Source organism: Cladosporium halotolerans (assembly GCF_011745625.1).
Source record: "Cladosporium halotolerans strain TM138-S3 chromosome Unknown Sca27, whole genome shotgun sequence".
NCBI lineage: Eukaryota > Fungi > Ascomycota > Dothideomycetes > Cladosporiales > Cladosporiaceae > Cladosporium > Cladosporium halotolerans.
The window spans coordinates 156,124-177,548 of record NW_027191478.1 but is presented as its reverse complement, the minus strand read 5'-3'; the positions used below and the strand labels follow the sequence as shown (position 1 = coordinate 177,548).

Below are 21,425 nucleotides of genomic sequence, written 5' to 3'. Positions count from 1 at the left end.
CCATGGCGGCGCCCGAAGAAAGCATCCAAGACGCGGCAGTTCGTGCACGGTTGGCCTTCAGCCTGATAGTAGGGACCCGGCCAAAAATTCATACACCCATCCCGTTTGCCGTCCTCACCTGCCGATTTTCTGCTTTCTTTACCTCTATCCTCATCCTCGGGCCCTTCGGTTGATCGGTTGACGAACAGCCACATACCCCATATCCAAGAGAAAGAATCTGGGGTCTCCGCACGATCTGAAACCCTGGGGTTGATTATATTAGGATTCCAGGATTCGCTGCAGTTGGCCCGTTCCAACCGTCAGGATGCTGAGGCCAACCATGGATCCCGCTTTGGAGAAGAACGACTTTCCCGAGCTCAACCAACGCGAGGTTGACTCTGCGTCGCCTTCGACGAGCGACAACGACAGCGACAGGAGCCGTCTGACTTGGACCGACGATGAAGAGAGGAAAATCCGCAGGAAGCTTGACTTCCGGGTTGTTCCTTTGGTCACTCTGCTTTACCTGCTCTGTTTCCTCGACAGAGCGAACGTCGGTATGATTCAATGGTAGCAACAATCGAAAAGCAGTGAAATGAGTCTAACCTCTCGTTCAGGTAATGCACGCATTCAAGGAATGCAGGACGACCTCGAGCTCGTCGGCTTTCGTTTCAACTGGGCTTTGACCATCTTCTACTTTACCTACATTGCGTGCGTCTCATTCTGATTTCTGTATCGTTTGCGTCAACTAATTCGTCTTAGCGTTGAGATTCCGAGTAACATCATTCTGAAGGCTGTCGGCCCTCGATTCTGGATTCCGTTTCTGGTTTTCTCCTTTGGCCTCGTGTCGCTTTGCACGGCTTTTGTGAAAAGCCACCAAGGTCTGTTTGCCGCTCGCGCCATCCTTGGTCTTGCCGAGGGTGGTACCATGCCTGGTATTGCTTTCTTCCTATCTTGTTTTTACAAGAGAGGAGAGCTTCTCTTCCGCATCGGAATCTTTGTCTCGGCCAGTTCGCTGGCAGGTGCCTTCGGAGGCCTCCTGGCCGCAGGCTTGACCCAGATCCCCGAGTTTGGAATCGCTTCGATGAAGCTGCACACCTGGCGCCATATCTTCTTCTTCGAAGGCCTCTTCACGGTCATCGTTGCGCTCATTGCCCCTTTCTTCATGCAAACGCACCCGGACAAGTGCAAGTTCTTCACACCTCGCGAGCAACAAATCGCCGCCGAGCGTCTCTACCGAGAGCACAAGGCGAACGTCCATGAGAAGGTCCAGCTGCACCACGTCAAGCGCGCAGTCTTCAACATCAGCAACACTTTCTGCGCATTTGGATTCTTCGCGGTCAATATCACCGTCCAGTCGTTCTCGCTTTTCCTGCCAACCCTTCTTCGCGACATGGGACACACCGCCATCAACGCTCAGCTATACAGTGTCGCGCCTTACTGCGTCGCTTGCATCCTTTCTATCGCAGTGGCATTCGCTAGTGACCGAACCAGGCTGCGTGGCGTTTACCTCGCGACTTTCCCGATCCTGTGTGTCGTTGGGTTCTCTATTCTGAGAGCGAGCGACAACTCCAACATCAAGTACATGGCCGTCTTCTTCTCCGCGGCCGGTGCCTTCCCGGGTGGACCAGGTTTCCTCAGCTGGGGCCTAAACAATGCGGCGGGCCCGGCAGTACGCGCTGTGGCCGGAGGCTACATTGTCAGTATCGGCAGCTTCGGCGCTATCGTGGCCACGTAAGTAAAGAAACTCCGCCCACAAGATCGTTGAGACTGACAGTGCACAGCTGGACCTACATGGCCACCGATGCCCCCGACTATCCGATCGGCCACACCATCAATTTGGTTGCGCAAATCTGCGTGGCCTTGCTCGCCACCTTCGGCATCCTATACACCGTTCGCGAGAACCGCTTGAGGGCCAGAGGAAAGCGTGACCACAGATTGGAAGGACTCGATGAGATTCAGCAAGGAGAGCTTGGGTACCGTCACCCGAACTTCAGGTATATTCCTTAGGCGGTTTGCCTTACTTGGCCCCCGAAAGAGGCTTGCTCTGTGGCAGTGTCGCGCGAGGCGAAGACACTCACTTTGAGCTTGAGCTATTCAACAGCATACGCTTCTTAGCATAGAAGGCATAATTCATCATTTCCTCCACGGCGGCACTTGCAATATGCGCCCGCCTTGATATTAATGAGCCCCAAGACCCTGCCTCTTGCTTCCCCCGTCGTTACCACCCTCTTCCACCTGATAGCAGTGCGGCTACCAGCTAATCCTTTATTGGCATCCGCCTTGCACTAGGTTTACTGGCATGCTGGAATTCAAAAGGCAAGAATGCTCCATCTCCATTTGAGGGTTCTTTGCGCCCAACAATTTGATCGTCGTGGTCGTCCTAACTTTCTCGCAGCGTCGCCAGATCATGAGATGTCATCAACGTCTTCCTCCGCTTGCTGCAGCGCCGGGGTAGGCTCCTGAGCAACCGTAGTAGACTGTCCCAAGTTCTGCTCAGGCATGACAGGCTGCTGGTCCAAATCGGCCATAGCATCCGGAGCACTGGCACCTTGTTCCTCTCCAATTTCCTCATCATCCTCTGCGCCCTCCATAGCGGCACCGTAACCCTCTGCCATGAGCTTGGCAACCTTTTCCGCCGTAGTGCCGTTGATATCCTCCCAATCCTTGCGCCTGCCCTGCGTGCGTCGGCCACGGTGCTTGCTGTCGGCGACGTTCTTCTCGTGCTTGTCCACGTTGCGCTCAGCGTGCTCGATCGCTTTGAGCTGACGCTCGCGCTGCTGGCGAGTCATCTTCTTATTCTTTGCTGCCTTCTTGTGCACGCCGGCGTTCGCGGCGCCGTACATCCAGGAATCATTCTCGTCGACGGAGCCTTCGGGTGTCTTTTTGGGCATCGCTTCGGGCGAGGCCTGGCGGCGGTAGGCCCGCGAGCGGACGGATTCCTCCTTCTTCTTGATCTTGGGTACTTTGGCCATGTTAAGAGATTCGCTCTTGGAGAGTAGTGAAGTCAGTATTCTTTAAAACACTTTTGCATGTGACAGGACTTTTTCGAAGACGGTCAGGCGAGCGAGCAAACCCCGCGCGCTGATTGGCCGCGCATGAGGGCCCAAGCGGGTGGTCCCTGCCGAGCGGCGACGCATGCATTATTCACAAGCAGCGCAGGGCGGGCGGCGACATTTCGTTGTTCGCAACCACCACATGGGAGCAAAGCCTACCGCTTCGCCACCCATGCTGCTCTGGCACTTTCATCTATACCACGACCTCGCTCCGGACTGAACCATGGACCGCAACCAGCTGGACGAGCTCCTGCAACGCATCCCGCCCGTGCAGACCACTGTCCCATCCATAATCGCGTACGCGATCGGCGCCCTGCTCGTCGTGCACCAAGCGCTGGTGTACCTGGACGTTGCTGTACTCTCGCCTCTGGAAGTCGCTTGGAACGCTGTCGTTTACCTGGTACCTGCGATATTACTACTGGATACGAGCAAAAGAGAAGAACTTCGCAGTCAAGAAAGCTCCCGCTCGCAAGTACATGCCGCCAAGTCCGAGTCTTTGAGAAACATGCTGGGCCTCGGGAGCAGAGCTGTCATGCAGCAGTTGCCGGCTGGCGCGATTCTGATGCGCAATATTGGCGGTGCGAAGAGGAAACCCAAATCTGATGCGCCGCCGGGCTTGGGCAACTGGGACAACTCCTGCTATCAGAACTCTGTTCTCCAGGGTCTGAGTGCGGTAGGGTCGCTCAAGCCATACTTGTCGAGCTTCTCGTCGCATAAGGCCTTGCCCAAGGACAGCACATCGTCGTCACTACAGCAAATTGTGCAAAAGCTTAACAACGCAGCCAACAACGGCAGCCATATCTGGACGCCGGCGAAGTTGAAGAGCATGAGCAGCTGGCAACAGCAAGACGCGCAGGAGTACTACAGCAAAATTGTTGATGATTTGGAGAAAGAGGCGAGCAAAGTTTTCGGTGCTGCTGCGGTGAAGCCGGGTTTGGAAAGTGCAGAGAAGAAGAAGGGTGATATTGCTGCGCAAATGTCTGCACCACCTTTCTCGGTGCCGCTAGAAGGCTTGCTGGCGCAGAGAGTGGCTTGCACGAAGTGTGGCTTCTCCGAAGGCTTGTCGATGATCCCATTCAACTGCCTCACTGTACCCCTTGGCTCGAGTTACGAATATGATCTGGCCAATTGCCTGGATGAGTATACCAAGATCGAGGATATCTCGGAAGTGGAGTGTGCGAAATGTACACTTCTTAAGGCAAGAATCGATCTGAACAGGATGCTTTCTCCGGCGCCTGGGGAGGAAAAGGAATCGGCGGAAGAAAAGAAAGCCTTGCAGCTTCCACCGGAGCTTCGTGAGAAGATCGTACAGCGTTTGAAGGCCGTGGAAAAGGCGCTTGAGGCCGACGACTTCAGCGACAAGACTTTGAAGGAGAGCTGCCAGATTTCTAAGAAAGCTCGGGTATCAAGCACGAAAACCAGGCAATCTGTCGTTGGTCGTGCCCCGCGCGGTCTCGTGATACACGTAAATCGGAGTGTGTTTGATGAAATGACGGGAGCTCAGAGGAAGAACTACGCCGCAGTGAGATATCCCCAGGTACTGGACCTTGGTAAATGGATGTTGGGGGTCAGAGACGGAGCAGAAAAACCATCAGGAGACGTTGCCATTTCTGAGGCGTCACAATCGATGCTTGCCATGCGGTCAGACCCCGATCAGTGCTTGTATAAACTCAAGGCTGTCATCACGCATTACGGTCGACATGAGAACGGCCACTACATCGCCTACCGCCAACATCCACCCGCGGCTGCTGCTTCTGATGAAGCTGCAGATGAGGACAATCTCGCTGAACCTGATGAGACTCCGTGCAATGGCGAAGGCAAGCTGCCATGGTGGCGATTAAGCGACGAAGATGTGTCTTCGGTCCCTGACGAGGATGTGCTCCAGCAAGGTGGCGTGTTTATGCTATTCTACGAGAGGGAGGAAGAGCCTGTGGAAAGTGCCCCGCCAACGTCAACCACGAACGCTGCTGAAGAGAAGCAAACGGCGAATGAAGTTTCGACCTCCGAGTTGAAGAAACAAGTCAATGAGAAGGGTGCTGATCTGGCCGATGCATCTGAAGATGGTGTACCATTCAAGAATATCCCATCGGAGCCTTCGTTGGTGACGGCCTCTGCCATCACCCACGAGAGCGAGCCTTCCACCGGCACCAACACTGAGGAAGAATCGGAGGCGGAAAACGATGATGCTCCCTCGGCGGCGGTATTAAAGGCAGCCTCTGTGGCTACCCAACCTCCCATGCGAACAGCAGGCGTGGGCTCTGCACAGAAGGATGCTGGTTTTCCATCACCACACAGAGTTATTGCGGCGACTTAGTCATACCAGGTACCTACGTAAAGTAATGTCTTATGACCTCAATCTCTTTGACGGTTTCCTACAGTATCATGAGTACAGTTGTATTGGATAACGGACTAAGAGCTATCTTGCGTTACAAATGAGTAGCCAGATCGGGCAATGCTGTACCGTTGTGTCGGCCGAGTGGTGAGGTTGCGAGTCGGGCTTTGCTGAAGCGGCAATTCTTCCCGTCAAACGCCGTTTCTCGCAACTTTCTCCGACCATTCTGGAGCCATCGACCTTGATCGCGCTCTTTGAACTCCTCTGCGCGTGCAAGAGACGCGTCTACTAATTTCATGAGGTAGTGTCGGGAATCTCGGTCTGTCACCGCTTCGGCCTCGGCCATGTCCTGTGGGTATAAGGCAATGGCTGCCATGTCCGATTCACTCGCCATTCGCCGTTCACTGTTGACTCGATTTCTCTCCATTGCTTTCAATCATCGATCCTTGCGACTCTTGCCTTTTCTCCAGCTCCAGATCGCAGGCCCAAATTAGACAAGATGGGCAAGCCTATCCTCTTACATTGCGGCGATGATATCAAGTGGAACCATGAACTCTACGCCAAGCTCTCGAACACCTTTGATATCAAGCGTAGCCATTCCATGGGAAGAGAAGAGTTCAAGCAGGCATTGAAAGACAAGAAGTTTGGCGACTTCGCTGCAATATACCGTCCTTTCTGGAACACCGGAGGTGAAATGAGCCCGTGGAATCAAGAGCTCATGTGAGTTGGCAGCCGCTTGCCGGACATCTAGGCTGTTGCTAACCAGTCTTCGCAGCGATCTTCTCCCTCTATCTTGCAAAATCTACGCCTCAGCTGGTGCTGGTTTCGACTGGGTTGACACACAAGCACTCGCTAAGCGTGGTGTCATCTACTGCAATGCCGGTGCAGCGTGCACTGAGTCCGTGGCAGACGCTGCCATTTGGCTCATCCTTTCGACATTCCGCGCATTCACGTGGTCGCACACAGCCGCCAGGAGCTGCGACCCGGCTAGGTTCTCAGATGCTCAGAAGAATATCGCGGCCAACACTTTCAACCCGAATGGACACAGCTTAGGCATTATTGGGCTGGGCAAGATTGGTTTCCGCATTGCTCAGAAAGCACACCAGAGCTTCGGCATGGGCATTCTCTACAACGACATTCGCCAGCTGCCCTCGAGTATAGAACAAGAGGTGGATGCGAAGTTCTACCAGAATCTGGACGACATGCTGGCCGTGGCAGACTGCGTTTTGGTCGCCACGCCTTTCGGTGGCGAAGCAGTGCTCAATGCCGAGAAGATCGGCAAGATGAAGAAGGGATCGAGGCTGATCAATATCGCCAGAGGCAAGCTCATCGACGAGGATGCTTTGGTTCAGGCGTTAGAGAGCGGGCAGCTTGCTGCAGCTGGTCTTGACGTGCACTTCAACGAGCCCACAGTGAACAAGAAGATCGCGGATATGAGGAATGTCGAGATGCTAAGTCACACTGCTGGAGCGAGCGTCGACAGCCACATTGGCTTCGAGCGCTTGGGCATGGAGAACATCTTGAGTTTCTTCGAATCTGGCAAAGCGGTGACGCCGGTAAATTTGCACTTTTTCGATGCGCAGGCGAAATTGTGATGGATATACACCAGAAGATATAGACGCTTGAACGACTCCACAACTCTAAAAGCGACTTTTCTACTGTGATACCTTGTGTCATCTGAAGCTACCTCCCGGTGGCTCTTCTTCGTATGCTTCTGCATTATCTGGTATGTCGATGATGGCTGACTTGGTCCATATATGTTTGGCAGATCGCATCATCTCTTTCGTGATCCCATCGAGGCACCCTGACTTGACACTGACAGAAGCAGCTGGCGTGCCATCTCGCGAGACAGACTGATGCATCAACCGAGCGCCACACTTGGTGCAAAAGAAACCGCGAGTCTCGCCTTTGGTGTTGGGTCTGGCATAGACTGCAATGGCTCCCTCAAACGGTGCTAGTATGTCAAAGTACGGGAACGTGGCGGTCATACCGTACGTCGAGGAGCTTTGATGTCGGCATTCTGTACAGTGGCATATTAAGAGTTGCTGCGGTTCTTTTGAAGGTGTTCTGAAGGTGACTTGTCCGCATTGGCAGCGTCCCTCCATTCTGTTGAGAGTCGAGCGACGAGGCGAGAGAAGGAGTCGCTTGCTTTTGGCCCTGGATCCTGCTAGCGATTGGTGGCTGCGAGCTCCTTTCGAGTTATCAAATTGTTGCATCACAGAGATTGGTGCGTGACCGCAGCCCTCGTTGAATGTCAGCTGGGTCGAGACCTTGGACATTGCCCCGCACCGGATCCTGGATCCCGCCGCACCCAAGAAACCAGAATGCACATTCTCCCCAACCGCCGAGACCCTTTGGAAGCCTTCCAGAACCATGGCTTCAATAATTACATGCAGCTCCGATGCCCCTTCAGGGAGGGCATCGTGACCTCCAAGGTAGACCCCGCCGCGTGGCGTCCGCAGGTCCCTTGCTCTATCCCAGGTAACGCCCTGTTGGAATCGAATGGGAAGTGACACTGCAGCTACACGGCCGCCGCCTGTGTAGCGATGTCTCCTGACCAGGCTCTTATGGTTGAGCCCCCTCCTGCATCTTCCTCACGACTACTTGACTGCCCACTTGCACCAACTCTCAGACGCTTGAAAACAAGGCGTCTCTCAGATGCCGTTGACAATGCTGCAACCGACCCTGACTCGACTGCCGACTCGGTCCCTAGCTGCAGCTTTCCCCACCGCGATCAGGGTCCGGAACCCGAACCGATTGGCATGGCTATCCTCGTGCATGGCTAGCATGGCCACCAGGAACTTTACCACGACAGCATCGACCACATTCCGGGGATCTCTCTATGGCGAAGTCGGCGATGGCAGGAGAGTAGCGACAGCTCTTTCACCATGTGCGAAAAGCCAGGTAATTGAGGACAATGCTAGAGGCATATCTGCGATTGCGCAAAGGCTGCCGTCCAAAAGCGAGACAAAAACACAGCATCGCTTCCGAGAATTCGAGGTACACCCTCTCTTTTAACATTCCTGCTCATGGGAACCGCGCTGACACAATATAGCTTGACGATCGGGTCTTCATTGTCACTGGCGGTGCTCGTGGACTCGGCCTGACACTCGCCGAAGCTTTGGTAGAGGCTGGCGGACATGGTTTGCATTACCTGCCAGATATGCCTCGACTGATAACAGCAAAACTGACGGAGTCACAGTATACTGCGTAGATCGTCTCGCAGAGCCCGCGAAGGAGTTTTATGAGACAAAAGATCGCGTCGGTCAATTTGGAGGATCGATCCACTACCGGCAAGTCGATGTCCAAGATGCTGCCGGACTCGATGAAGCCGTGGGCGCGATCGCTGCAGGACATCAGCGTCTGGATGGCCTGATTGCTGCCGCCGGAGTGCAGTTTGTGTCGCCAGCCCTAGACTACCCACCGGAGAAGATCACCGAGGTGATTCTTACTTCAATAGTGATATCTGGACGTTGCTGACTTGTGCCTAGATGATGAACATCAACTTCAAAGGTGTTTACCTTTCAGCTGTGAGCTGCTGCCGTCACATGGTCAAATACGATTGCGTTGGCTCGATTGTCCTTGTTGGATCAATGAGCGCGTTCATCGCCAACAAAGGTCTGCGCACGAGCGTCTACAACTCTTCGAAAGCTGCAGTGGTTCAGCTGGGTCGCAGTCTGGCGATGGAGTGGAGTAATGTCGTCAACGGCAAGGCCATCCGTGTAAACGTTTTGTGTCCCGGCAACATCATGACTCCAGTGAGTACTTTGATTCTTCTTGTAAGAGGGATATGACTGACATGCCGTGCAGATGGTGAGGAAGAACTTCGAGGACGAACCCCACCTAAAGGCCCTGTGGGAAAGCGAGAATCTGCTCGGCCGCCTTTCCCAGCCGGAGGAGTACCGTGGTGCGGCTCTCTTTATGCTAAGCGACGCGTCTTCTTTCATGACGGGATCGTCATTGGTCATTGATGGAGGGTATACTGCATGGTAAAGGCAGATGGCATGATTCAAGTGAGCTTACGTTGGGGGGCATAGTATCGGATGTTCCTCAATCCAGCGATTTTCTGAATAGTTTCTCACTATTCACGTATGTCCGTGACCGTACCGCTGTCGAGCTGCCAGAAGTGGAGGTAACAGCGGCTCTGAGAAATCGCTAAGCAACTGCTTTTCATCAAAGAAACCGACTTGGATGGTAGAACGCCACTTTCCTGCGCCTGAGGGAAAGCCCAGCCCGTCATGTTGCATTGCTTGAAGCGGTGTTACATCGCACGGTAAGCGAAAAATGATGTGATGGTGGTCTCCGGGGCCTCCACATGCTCTAGCGCACATATTCACCTGTCTCCGAACCCCACGGTCGAAGAGATTGGACGGCCCCCAACGTTGTCAAAGTTTCGGCGCCATCCCACGGACCCTTGCGTGCCTTGGCCTTCAAGCAGTGCCCTGGATTTGATGCAAGAAATGAGTAATACTCATCACATCGACGCATTTACAGTACTGTAAGCCCATCCCAATGAAAATCTCTGCCGAATTGCGTGCTTGTCGCCTCCACTGACGAATGCACCACCAAGAGAAAAAGCGAGCCTTGAACCGCTCGGCCCTTCTACTCGACCGGTCACTATACCGTATCTGACTCATTCCAAGGCCGAAGTACCTCGCGGCCCGTGTTTTCTCGTAACAACATGGCGCTCCTTCGCGTTGACGCGATGGTTAAGCCATCTGACGAGTCCGTGTCCAGACCTCCTTCTCAACATATGCTGAGGTAGGCAAAGTACTTGGCGATATATTTTCATAAATATATTTTGACGTCCGCACTGCTAGTGTGGAGGCTTTTCTTTGAGATGATATACGGTACTTTCTCCGAGTCCTCTAAGATGGCTCCAATCAAGGAATCAAAGGTGTTCGGTACAGGAGTGGCAGCAGAGCCCGTGTATGATGGCAGCAACAACAGCGACGATGACTCCCGTCAGTTATCACGTCAATGAAATATCGGTAGGATTGATTTGACTGACTCCATGTCATAGTAAATGGCGAGCATGCCAAAGCAGCTTCGGACAAAAGACAAATTGGCGTTTTGTCTGCGGCATTCCTGGTCTTCAATCGAATGGTTGGAACTGGTATCTTCGCAACTCCCAGTAGTATTTTGTCACTCTCGGGCAGCGTTGGTCTGGCACTGTTCCTCTGGGTAGCGGGCAGTATCATCGCCGCTGCAGGTATGGCAGTGTACTTGGAATTTGGCACTGGAATACCAAAGAACGGTGGCGAGCTCCGTTACCTTGAATTCTGCTATAAGAAGCCGCGTTTTCTTGCGACAGGTCTTTACACCGGCTACGTGGTGCTTCTAGGTAAGAGGCCATTGCTCAAACATACCTGCAATTTCACTAACATCTTCCAGGCTGGGCCGGAAGCAACTCAGTCGTCTTCGGAGAGTACATCCTTCACGCTGCTAATGTTGAGGTCAATCGATGGAATCAACGCGGTGTTGGTCTCGCTTGCATTACTTCTGCCTTCTTGATCCATGGTCTGGCGCTTAAATGGGGACTTCGACTGCAGAACTTACTTGGCTTCATCAAACTGGCTATTCTTCTGATCATTGTCGTTTCCGGTTGGGCTGCTCTCGGAGGTGCCATCAAAGTCGAAAACCCGCACAATTTTGACAACGCCTTCGAGGGAACCACCGGTAGTGCGTACGGCGTCGTTACAGCGATCTACAACGTTATCTGGTCATACATTGGATACAGCAATGCTAATTATGCGTTGGCTGAGACGAAGAACCCCGTACGGACGCTCAAGCTTGCAGCACCTCTGGCACTTGGAGGCGTTGCCATCTTATACATGCTTGCCAACGTTGCATACTTCGCGGCTGTGCCCAAAGATGAAATACTCTCATCCGGCCGCATCCTTGCTGCTTCGTTCTTCCGCAACGTCATGGGCGCCAAAGCAGAGCGTGCCCTCTCCGTCTTCGTCGCCCTCTCCGCCTTCGGCAACGTCTTGAGCGTCATTTTCTCACAGGGAAGAATCGTGCAAGAGCTAGGCCGTGAGGGTATCCTCCCATTTTCCCGGTTTTGGGCAAGCAACAAGCCCTTCAACGCCCCTCTTGCTGGTCTGTTCGAACACTGGCTCGTTTCCGTGATCATCATGCTGGCTCCTCCGCCTGGGGACGCCTACAACTTTATCCTCAACGTCATCTCCTACCCTTTGGCCATCGTCAACGCCTTCGTCGCATTCGGATTGATCTGGCTCTACACCCACCGCGACGCGTACGGCTGGAATCCGCCTTTCCGGGCCACTCTGCCGGTGGCGATCTTTTTCTTCCTCAGCAACATCTACCTCGTCGTCGCGCCGTTTGTTCCGCCCACTGACGATAACTCTGTCTACGAGTCATTGCCATACTACTTGCACTGCGTCGTCGGCTGGGGCATCATTGCCGGCGGTGGCGTCTACTGGGTGTTCTGGGCGGTCATCCTGCCCAAGCTTGGACGCTATGAGCTGGTAAGAGAGACCTCGTATGACGAGATCGATGGTTGGGAAAGAAGCCATTTCGTTAGACGTCCTCTCGGTTCAGGGGCAGCACACAATCTGTAGAACAATGTGGAGCGTTTAGCACATTCAACATGACGAGACTTACGATTATCTCGATAATATAATGCTACCACTTTTGACAAACCTGCCCACTGTATCTCCGAATCTGTCTCGTGAATGTGACACCACCGAGTAGAAATCGGGATTAGGGCCTTGAGTGGGCCTCAGCACGGTATTATAGTAAAATTGGACGCCATATTACCAGCGTCTTACCCTCTTGAAACCGACCTTTATACTCCGCGAAAGAGCCCCCTTGCTACGTGCCTGCACACCTTCGAATAGGAGACGTTCGATTCTCTATGGAGCATAAGATCACATGTGCTCAAATTCCGGGGTAGCAGCAATGAAATTCTCAATCATCTGTACATAGCCGCCATTATGATACAGCCATCTATTAGGGTATTGTACAGGCCCAGGCCCAGGCCGTCCTGTCTCAACCCTTACCGTGCGGTACTTCCGCATGAACCAAACTTTTCTTCCTCTATCGTCCAGCCCTCTGGACAAAGGCCTTCTCCATCTTGGCAACCTCGGCCTTGAACTGCTCAACCTCCTCCCAGCAGTCCAGAGGCCTGCGGTCGTTCTTCCTCAGGCAGTTCTGCACATTCTCGCGCGCCTTCTCCACTTCGGGCGAGGGCTTCTCGATCTGCTTGCGCGCCTCGAGCTTGGCCTTGAGGTCCATGATCTGTTGCGACACACTGGCGTGGCTACGGCCGGAGTCGGTTCTGGGTGCGGCGGCGGCGGGCTTGCCGGCGCTGTGGTCTTGGTAGAAGGGAGAGCTGAGGTGATAGAAGAGGCTGTTGGGGTCGCGCGAGGGCTCTGACGAGGCGACCGCTTCGGGTTCGCTTGCGACGTTCGTGGTGAGCGATGCGGTGAGGTCGGAAAGCTGCTGGGCGCCGGCGTCGCGGATGCGCGTGAGCTCGGCGTTGACGCGGGACTGGACCTTGTACTCCTGGTCCTGTGCGCGTGTGCTATCGGTCTGTGGGAGGAGTTGTCAATGGGTGTTCGAATTGTGTTGTTTTTTACGTTGGCGGACGGCGTACCTCAGGATTGGACTGGAGGGAATCGATCAAGCTCTGGCTGAAGCGCACAGGGCTGTCTCTGCTTGTATGTTAGTATTGAGTACCCAATGGCTTCCCCAACATGACGAAACATACGCGTTGAATACGTGCTGCTCGGGCTTGGAAGCGCCGTTACCCATCTCAACGAGTGATATGCAACTGTCGCCGTGACGCTGGACCTCGAACTCGGGCGAGCGCGGAGGTGAAGTTTGGCCTGGCTCGCGTGCTGACCGGGTAGACCCGCCGTTTCTTGAGCCCTCCCCACTTGCCCCAGTGACCGACCGCACAACCCGCCGCCGCCGCATCGACTTCGTCCTCGATCTGATAGCAGACTTGCTTGCCACGCTTGCCATGATGAGTCTCGGACATGCCGCAGTCCTCGCTCATGACATGGCTGGGCAAGCCTGCTGCTGTCAAAGAGCCTCCGCCTGTCGATACATCGGCTACGAAACAGCAGCCAGCTGAGCCGCCCACATCGCCACCACCACCAGAAGCAGCAAAGCCTGAACATGAACAGACTCGCGAAAATGGTTCTAGCGATGCAGAAACCTTATTCCTGAAGGGCTCCAAGCCTCGCCTGCCCCCAAATGTAGAAATCCGCGGGCCCACGAAAGAAGACATGCCAGCGTTCAAGAAGCTTAACAGCCTGCTGCTCCCCATTCCCTACCCGGAAAGCTTCTACAAAGAAATCCTCGCAGAGCCCGTAGATCGCAGCATCACCCTCATGGCTCTCTGGCACGACTCGCCTTCCGACATTGGCAAGGAAAAGGGTCGCCTTGTCGGTGCCATCAGATGCCGCCTCTTCGCCCACCCGCCGGGTGCATCGGCGTCGAAAGCACGCAAGACTGGACCGATGCTCTACCTGTCGACTCTGGTTTTGCTGTCTCCGTACAGGAGTCACGGTATTGCGGCACACATGCTCGACAGCCTCATCCGGACGGCGGTGGATGACTACGGGATTACCAGCGTGGGAGCGCACGTGTGGACGGCGAACGAGGAAGGACTGCAATGGTATCGCAAGCGGGGTTTTAGGGAGGTCAATAGAGAGACCGGGTATTATCGAAGATTGAATCCGACGGATGCGGTCGTGATGCTGAGAGATGTTGGTGTTATGGACTTGGCTGGAAAATGAGGGACCCGCCGATCATGTAGAGGCATTTGGGCTGCCGCATAGACTAGATGGCATCTAGATTTCATAGTCGCTAGACTAATTATGATCATATCCTTTAGCTGCTTAGCGCAAAGCACCTCTCACTACTATCCTCTCTGTTGCCCCACCAGTGCGGCATGACAACAATCTTGCCGGCCCCAAAGAAGAGGAAGACTAGTAGCATATTGAAGTTGAAGCCAGCATCGAACGCCGCAGCTAAGATGTAGTTCCACCGCGCCCATAGCGTGTACCGGTAGCGGTACGCCCAGAACATCACCACAAAGCCGCCGATCAGGCTGCTCGTGTAGCCCGTGCTGACGTTGCCGAAAAAGTGCGCCGCCGTGCTGAAGAAAATGGTCGTGTTCCAGAGCTGGAATTTGGCGCGTGGGAAGAGGCTATGTAGGGTGTAGATAAAGATGGGAGCTGCAGCGCCCACCAGGAAGCCGAGAGGCAGATAGTGGTAGATGTGCTGCTGGAACAGGCGGTTGGGGCCCTGTGGGAGGGTTAGCAACGAGCCCATGCAAACCTCCAAAGGGGGACCACTTACTATCATGACATATTGCACGGCCGTAGTAAGGCTGCTGGCAAGCTCCTGACCCGTCCATTGGTGCGTGGGATCAGTCAATTTGCCAGATATGTAATCCGCCTTGGTGTCAAGCACCCACCGGATGACAGCGTAGTTGACGGGGATGCCGAGAAAGGAGCCGAAAACCTGCGAGAAGAAGACGGCTCTCGGCGGTATGTGCATGTAGTGTCCGATCTTCATGTCTTGGAGGTTGTACTGGGCGCGGTACCATGCATTGCCGGCAATGCTTCCGTACACAGATGCACCGACTGGGTTTTTGAACCCGCCGATGGAGTTCACCATGAGGCCGTAGAGGAGCTCATTGACTGTCCCAATGGGTAGCTGGAAATTGGATAGCGCGTACAGCCAGCCAAGGGGCACCACAATGACTGCACCGGTGCCAACAGCAACGAAGTAGGTCCAGACTGGAATGTACAGCTTGCCACAGGCGATCATCGTGATCAGTGATACGAACGATACACCGAAGAGCGCTCCAAACCACCACAACGGTACTTCGTCATAAGACCGTTGCAAGATACTCAATTGGTCATTGTATTGCTCGCTGATGCGGGCGCCCTTGCTTTTCATGCGCTCTTTCACCTTGGATAAGCTCGTATGCAATTGTTTCCAACCGAAGTACACCATCCAGACGATCGCGGAAGTGTATGCAGCATAGTCGAAGAACATATTTGATAGCACTTGAGTGCTGACAAAAGGAGGTCCAAGTTCCGCATACATGGTCTCGTTGAGCGTGATCTGAGATGTGAGAAGACTTGTAATCGGGTACGAAGTCCCATTCTCTGAAAGGCAAGTCAGCATCTCGTTCTGTGGCATTACCATTCAGTTAGGACTCACCGAGGAACAATCGATTAGACTGCAAATGATCTTTCCACTCGCCCAGATTGCCAAACCTGGCCGCGGGCATCAACACCCAACAACTAAAGGCGAAGCCACAAAAGATGACAACTTGGGTCCACCAAGGGTTTAGGAAGAGGCTCCCTTTAGAGGATATATTGGACCAGTCAAGGCTGAGGTTCAAGAAGCCCATGCCACCGAATCCTGCTCCGATAAAGTTTGCAACGTGGTTGCGTGGTGCAACCCAGCATAAGAAGGCGAGGGATCCGAGCATGGGGAAGACAAATTCAGGTAGGAATTGCCAAAGGATGATGCCGAGCAGGGCCAGCCAGAAGACTTTGGTCTGTTTGCGAGATTCCTGCGTTGGGTTTTGTCTCTGCTTCTTCTGCATTTCAAATAGAGCGGTCTGACACAGCCTTGAGTGTAAGTTAGCGGAGGAAACCAAAACATCGTTACCAACGGATCACATACGATGTAAACCATGGGAATTGGGGATCGTAGATCAGAAATTGCCGAGCGATCGCGGCAAAGCTGTAACCAGTCCAGACAATCGCCCACATGAAAAAGATCGCGACCATCGGATGCATCCGTGAGTCAAAGTAAAGCTCCGCCATCGAAACCGGAGCATAGCCAAGGTTGTAGGTCGCTCCAGATGCAGCCGAGATGGTGATAAGTACGTGTTCTTTCACGCTGAATGGCCCTGGGTTCATGGAGAAAGACCTAGTAGTGAAAGGGAAACGAATGCTCCGCTTGGGCAGCACTCTGGCCAGCCAATCTCCGGCGTAGCTTGACGCGATCTGCACAAAAAAGATACTATAAGGCGCGCTGGTACTTCTAAAATGCGAAAGCATACTGAGGAAAGCACCAGGAACGACAAATACTATCGTTAAGACGAAGTAGCGAAAGGTCAAGGTCGGAAGCTCGGGGTCGTCTGTGAAGCTCACGACGCGACGCACGTATGGGGGTATATCTCGGACCCGGGGATCGTCATCGTCAATTGCATCTTCATGCTCGCTATTGGCCTCAGTCGTGTAAAGAAATGGTGGCTTCTCAAAATCGTTCTCGTCCGCTATTGCTGTAATTCTGTGCTGGGGCGTGTTTTTCGTCTCCGTTTCATGATGCCGGGAAGCCGCAGCCGAATCTTCAGGTCGAGGGGGCTCGCTAGCAATCATCTCCAGATGTTTCGGACGCAATTCTTCGTACTAAAGGTTGAGAAAGGTCGCACATGGCTCACTTTATAGCCCAACAACAGCTTCGAGCCACGAGACCCTCCCCAACGTCAACAACGTGGACGATTGCACCATTATAGTGCGCTGCCGCTAGTCAGTATGCTCGAAGGTGACGGTGAGAAGTGCCCCATTTTCTTGCATAGGCGACCTAGAACATTATCGGTCTGTGAGATGCAGACAAGGGCTAAGCTCGGTCGATTACCCAACCCAGCGGAGACCCAAGCCAGACCCTAACGGAGGATAAGAAAATCGCCAATCGATTGAATGGACAGATTGGAAGCTGTACGAATGCGTCGTCAAGATCATCATTGAATCCAGTCACGCCGCTTCTAAGTCTTGTAATCATGCGGCCGCACGCTGCTCGTTTGCTGACAGTCGCGGTTAAGCTTTGCGGCGCTGGTGCTTGACCAAACTCAGTTCCTGCTAGGATTTCGACGCTCGGGCACCCGGCGATGTCGTGATCAGGCTACTCAATAGTTATGACCGCTCGTCTGCGGTCTAATACGTCGAGAACCGCTCTCACTGGCCTCCCCAGCTTTTGACAAGCGACTCGCGACTCGGTTGGCCGTGATTTCTCCGCTGGCCAGCCTTTTCTTCGCTCTTGTCACGAAGAACCTGGCCGATTCAAGAGGGCGTGCCACCAATTATCTGAAGACTCGTGGCCTGCCGGCGAGTACAAGTTTTGATTCTTATTCGAGAAGCGGCCGACCCCAAAGCCTAGCAGTATGAACATCGATGTATTCGAGATATCTAGCTTCTAAATACGAACGCCGCGCGCCGACGCTTCTTCTTCTCCTTCTATGTGCATCGTTCTCTTTCAAAATATAATAGTATGCAAAGAAATGCTTCGATCGAACAAACGAAAAATACCAAAGAAACTCCCGCCTCCTGCGTCAAATGTTACCCAAGGATATATCCCTCCGACTCCGGGCTTTCTTTCCAACGCTTTTGAACCCCTCTCCATTAGATCGTTTCGTTTCAATTCATAACACATGCCACGCACATTTCTTCCGTCACCCCCCATCACCGCCCCACGGGCACCCACCCCCTCCCCAGATCCATACTCCTGTGCACGCGCCCGCCCGGCGTGAGCGGGATGTTCACGCGGCCGCCGCGGTGGCTCTCGTCGCCGCTGTCCTCGTCCTCGTACGTGTCCGTCAGCCGCGCGAAGTAGTCCGCCAGCCCGCTGGTCGGCGACGCGATGTCGTCGTACTGCGGGGGCGGCGTGATGAGGGCTGGGGGCGGGGCTTCGTCTTCGAAGGCGGGTGGGTTGAAAGAGGGCGCGCGCAGCATGTGCATTGGTCGCTGGGGCCGGTTTGCGTTGGGGCCTGCTCCGCTGAGGTGGGCTGTTGGTGGGCGGGGTAGGGTGGGGCGCTGCATTGCGGTGGGGGGTTGCGGCTGGGGTGGAGGGAGGTTGCTGTTTGCGGCGTTCATGGCGTTGATGGCGGGGAAGACGACGGGGGAGTTACGGCGGCGGGCGGCGCCGGGGCAGCCGCAGTCGTAGAGGTGGGTGCCGTTGATGCCGGACTCGGGTGAGGTGTAGGCCGGGAGGGAGGTGTTGGCTTGCGTGGCGCGGCAGGAAAGAATGTGGAAGGGCGAGTCGATGGAGATTTCGAAGTGGCGGCGTTTCGTGGGGTCGTTTTGGTCGGGTTTGGAAAGGCGCATGACGATCTGGGAGGTGTTAGTGCTTTGTCTTTGCTGTTGTTTGAGAATACGCCATTACCTTTATCCAATGGTGCACCTGGATGTTTGTGTATGTTGTATCGCAGTGTAGGCGCTGGTGTCGGTCCTTCTCCTTCATAGTGTGGCAGCTCGGAAGCTGAACATTGAATTCCATTTCGGTCGGTCCAATGTTGCTCTCGCCTTGCAGATTGCCAAGCAAGTTGGTTGTGTCCGTGGGCGTCACATGCTCGCCTTGTGCAGCTCTGACTCTAGCGTCGTACGGAATTCCGCCGCCTGCCGTTATCCGCATAGTACTTCCTGGGAAAGTGCTCGTAGGCTCGCTGTCCGACCTTTTCTCGAACAGCTGCACCTTTCGTGTCGGCTCCATGCGGTGTACGTGCTTGTTAGAGCAGAAATACTCTATGTTCTCCGTCACCAGCACTTTGATTCTATGACACTGCACTTTCGCCAGTGGTGTGAGCTTGAATGCTATCGGGACCTGAGAACCAAGTGGGAAACTTTTGCCGGAGATGACGATGTCGTAGTGTAACTGGTCTTCCCAATTTCGACTGATCGCGATAGGTTCGACTTGCTCCAGAGACCCCTCACTGGGCGATCGAATAAGTGTAACTTCCTTCGATCCAGCCAAGTTCGCGCGGAATGCTCCAGATCGTTCGACAGTGGCTTCAAGTTCGTACTTGACACTACCAAGCTCGACGTCGATCGTTTCCGGCAACCGGCTGTCAATCGGAAGTTCGAAGTTGTACAAATAGTCTCCTGGCAAGAAGGTTCGATAACCCTTGGCTGCAACTGAAGGTCCAGGGTTTTCGCCTTTGCCGAAACTTCTCGACTGGTTGACTTGTAGCGACAGCTTTTTTGCGTCCTTAGAGGACAGGTTGAGAGAAGATGGGTTTGGCGACGAACGACCCAACGGATCTAATCTCGTCACGCTGGTTGAGGCGCCGTCTGGTCCTTTGGCAAGCTGGACATGATCCGCACCAGTATTCTTCTCTGCGCTGTCGAATTGTGCGTTGAAGAAGGGCCATGTGTGGTTCATGATGGTATTTGTTTCCTCGAACTCAGATTTTCTCGGTGGAATGCCTTCGGGCCATTTGGTGATAGCTTTACCTCGGAAGCGTAGCGTGATAGCCTTGATCTTTGCGCTCTTTTGCACTCGGACGTGTAGACTGCCTCGCAGCATGGCAGTGTTGCCAGGTACTGCTTCCGCGTTTTCGAATCCCTGCAAGAAAAGGACCGGCTCGGCCAGATGGACGCCAACGGAGACTCCATTGCCAGATGCCAGTGGCTTCTCTTCGTCCAAGTTTCCAGGTATGATGCTGTTTCCCAGAGTGCCGTTCGCGTTGATTTGAGGAGAGACAGCCATGCTGTTGGCACTATTGTCGCTTCCAGCTGTCCGAGTCGAAGCATTTCTCACATCGCTGTTGAGTCTTGGCCTGTGGACCATCCCACTGACCGGGCCACTGATTGACCCTCTGATTGCTCCTCTCATATTGTCTATCTCTGTCTCCGCACCTCTAACGGTGGAGCTCGGCGGAATAGCCGGGGACCAAGACCTCCTGTTCTTCTTATCCTGCGGGGTCGTATCGTTTTGAGATTGAATGACGGATCGAAGGAAACGTTTCGCTGATTCTCGCGAGACCGCCAGCTTGAAGCCAGGATTACGCTTCTTCGAAGCGTCGCTGTATGTGGGCGGATCGGGACTCGTGGAAGTGAGCGGTTTCACGCGAACGCGGCCAGCTTGGGATCGACGAGGGTTGAAGAAGTCGAGGCGAGATAATGTGCGAGCGCGGCGGGGGGGTTGAGACTCCGGGAGGTAATATAGACGTCCTCGATTGTAACTTCGGTATTCGATCGCTGCTGCCATTGCAAAGTCTCGGTTAGCTTGCATGATCTGAGGAAAAGCAAGGATGCATTATGACAACGTCGCAGAGGCGGTGGCTTTTGAGGGAAGAAAAAGCCACATGCAATGAAACAGGTAGCAAAATGCAGGACCGTCCATGCGTGCCCGGCATGCTTGTTGGCAGGAGCGCGGGTGACACAGGCCGCCATTGCCTGCCCGGACAGGACGCACGAGCGCGTAGGGCGAGAAGCAGCGGTGACACTTACGTTGGTCGCGAGCGATTCGACGGCGGTTCGGTGTAGCGGGAACGGTGCAAGGATGCAGGTGTATGGCGGTTTCAGCGGGCGATTGTGAAGGTCAAAGCACCAGCACACGGCTGCGGTAACCCTGTTCCAGAAGAGAGAGATGGGCGGCGTGGTACGAAAACAACCAAGATGGTGCCCAAGGTTGGGCAGTGTCGCCGGCAGCAGACCAAGAACAGTAGGCAGGCTTGGACGAAGCTAAACCCCGATCCTGCGGTGTGGGTGTGGACTGGAGAAAATTACTCCAGAGAGACTGGGGGATGGGAGTCGCTGACGTGCCGTGGAGATTTCAAGTGTTGTATGAAACGCTACGCAATGCATCCAAGCAGCCTGAGCGATCGACGGCGACGGCGCCGCGCAAGGTTTGTACTGGGCGCTACCACGGCTAGGGCGGTTTTATGCCCGGCGCGGAGAGGCGGGTCAACAGAGATGAGATGGGATGGCGCGGTGCGGGATGCGATGACATCGGCTGCTGCGGCGTCGCACGGCGGCGGGCGCCCCAATCAATGCAAATATATAATAATGACAGTAGCGACATGGCCGGATGCGAGGGCGCGGCCGGCTGGTGGCGAGCGCTGACTCCGCGGCCGGCGAGGATGATGCGGCGCGAGTGGGCTCGGTCGGCGTTTGGTGAGGGTAGCGCAGCGATTGCGGGCAGTGGCCCACGTAGCCCGCGTAGCCCTGTCGAGAGTGGACGAGCGGGCGATGCTAAGTTCGTCATGCGTCCTGCCATGGAAAGCAACCTGCAGCGACACAGCGAATCGGGCGTGGCGGCAAACTCACGGCGCAGAGCTCGTC

At 54.4% G+C, this 21,425-nt stretch overlaps 10 protein-coding genes across 10 annotated transcripts; 6 read left to right on the top strand and 4 right to left on the bottom strand.

The window, feature by feature from the left end:
• Positions 1 to 122: 122 nt before the first annotated feature.
• On the top strand, positions 123 to 2,165 carry WHR41_06752 (uncharacterized protein). Its single transcript, XM_069375357.1, has 4 exons — positions 123 to 533; positions 594 to 687; positions 739 to 1,710; positions 1,761 to 2,165. Exons 1-4 carry the CDS (start codon positions 305 to 307, stop codon positions 1,984 to 1,986), a joined length of 1,521 nt encoding a protein of 506 aa, XP_069227395.1. The 5' UTR covers positions 123 to 304; the 3' UTR covers positions 1,987 to 2,165.
• A 219-nt stretch (positions 2,166 to 2,384) lies between these two features.
• Positions 2,385 to 2,951, bottom strand: WHR41_06751 (uncharacterized protein; the record flags this gene model as incomplete). Its single annotated transcript, XM_069375356.1, has 1 exon — positions 2,385 to 2,951. One exon carries the CDS (start codon positions 2,949 to 2,951, stop codon positions 2,385 to 2,387), a length of 567 nt encoding a protein of 188 aa, XP_069227394.1.
• Positions 2,952 to 3,255: 304 nt separating this feature from the next.
• Positions 3,256 to 5,346, top strand: WHR41_06750 (uncharacterized protein; the record flags this gene model as incomplete). The annotated part of the gene is made up of 1 exon (XM_069375355.1): positions 3,256 to 5,346. One exon carries the CDS (start codon positions 3,256 to 3,258, stop codon positions 5,344 to 5,346), a length of 2,091 nt encoding a protein of 696 aa, XP_069227393.1.
• Positions 5,347 to 5,863: 517 nt separating this feature from the next.
• Positions 5,864 to 6,959, top strand: WHR41_06749 (uncharacterized protein; the record flags this gene model as incomplete). Its single annotated transcript, XM_069375354.1, has 2 exons — positions 5,864 to 6,084; positions 6,140 to 6,959. 2 exons carry the CDS (start codon positions 5,864 to 5,866, stop codon positions 6,957 to 6,959), a joined length of 1,041 nt encoding a protein of 346 aa, XP_069227341.1.
• A 714-nt stretch (positions 6,960 to 7,673) lies between these two features.
• On the top strand, positions 7,674 to 9,546 carry WHR41_06748 (uncharacterized protein). The gene is made up of 5 exons (XM_069375353.1): positions 7,674 to 8,364; positions 8,420 to 8,507; positions 8,567 to 8,805; positions 8,856 to 9,122; positions 9,175 to 9,546. Exons 1-5 carry the CDS (start codon positions 8,023 to 8,025, stop codon positions 9,355 to 9,357), a joined length of 1,119 nt encoding a protein of 372 aa, XP_069227342.1. The 5' UTR covers positions 7,674 to 8,022; the 3' UTR covers positions 9,358 to 9,546.
• Positions 9,547 to 9,931: 385 nt separating this feature from the next.
• WHR41_06747 (uncharacterized protein) lies at positions 9,932 to 11,948 on the top strand (the record flags this gene model as incomplete). Its single annotated transcript, XM_069375352.1, has 4 exons — positions 9,932 to 10,125; positions 10,185 to 10,328; positions 10,388 to 10,708; positions 10,759 to 11,948. The coding sequence occupies exons 2-4, from the start codon at positions 10,205 to 10,207 to the stop codon at positions 11,946 to 11,948; spliced, it is 1,635 nt and encodes a 544-aa protein (XP_069227337.1). The 5' UTR covers positions 9,932 to 10,125; positions 10,185 to 10,204.
• A 270-nt stretch (positions 11,949 to 12,218) lies between these two features.
• WHR41_06746 (uncharacterized protein) lies at positions 12,219 to 13,186 on the bottom strand. The gene is made up of 3 exons (XM_069375351.1): positions 13,100 to 13,186; positions 12,986 to 13,043; positions 12,219 to 12,921 (listed from the first exon to the last, which is right to left on the bottom strand). Exons 1-3 carry the CDS (start codon positions 13,141 to 13,143, stop codon positions 12,427 to 12,429), a joined length of 597 nt encoding a protein of 198 aa, XP_069227338.1. The 5' UTR covers positions 13,144 to 13,186; the 3' UTR covers positions 12,219 to 12,426.
• Positions 13,187 to 13,370: 184 nt separating this feature from the next.
• WHR41_06745 (uncharacterized protein) lies at positions 13,371 to 14,135 on the top strand (the record flags this gene model as incomplete). Its single annotated transcript, XM_069375350.1, has 1 exon — positions 13,371 to 14,135. The coding sequence occupies one exon, from the start codon at positions 13,371 to 13,373 to the stop codon at positions 14,133 to 14,135; it is 765 nt and encodes a 254-aa protein (XP_069227339.1).
• A 94-nt stretch (positions 14,136 to 14,229) lies between these two features.
• Positions 14,230 to 16,849, bottom strand: WHR41_06744 (uncharacterized protein; the record flags this gene model as incomplete). The annotated part of the gene is made up of 4 exons (XM_069375349.1): positions 16,045 to 16,849; positions 15,574 to 15,989; positions 14,701 to 15,518; positions 14,230 to 14,646 (listed from the first exon to the last, which is right to left on the bottom strand). Exons 1-4 carry the CDS (start codon positions 16,743 to 16,745, stop codon positions 14,230 to 14,232), a joined length of 2,352 nt encoding a protein of 783 aa, XP_069227340.1. The 5' UTR covers positions 16,746 to 16,849.
• A 671-nt stretch (positions 16,850 to 17,520) lies between these two features.
• Positions 17,521 to 21,094, bottom strand: WHR41_06743 (uncharacterized protein). Its single transcript, XM_069375348.1, has 3 exons — positions 20,592 to 21,094; positions 18,526 to 20,342; positions 17,521 to 18,473 (listed from the first exon to the last, which is right to left on the bottom strand). Exons 2-3 carry the CDS (start codon positions 19,972 to 19,974, stop codon positions 17,826 to 17,828), a joined length of 2,097 nt encoding a protein of 698 aa, XP_069227333.1. The 5' UTR covers positions 19,975 to 20,342; positions 20,592 to 21,094; the 3' UTR covers positions 17,521 to 17,825.
• Positions 21,095 to 21,425: the final 331 nt, after the last annotated feature.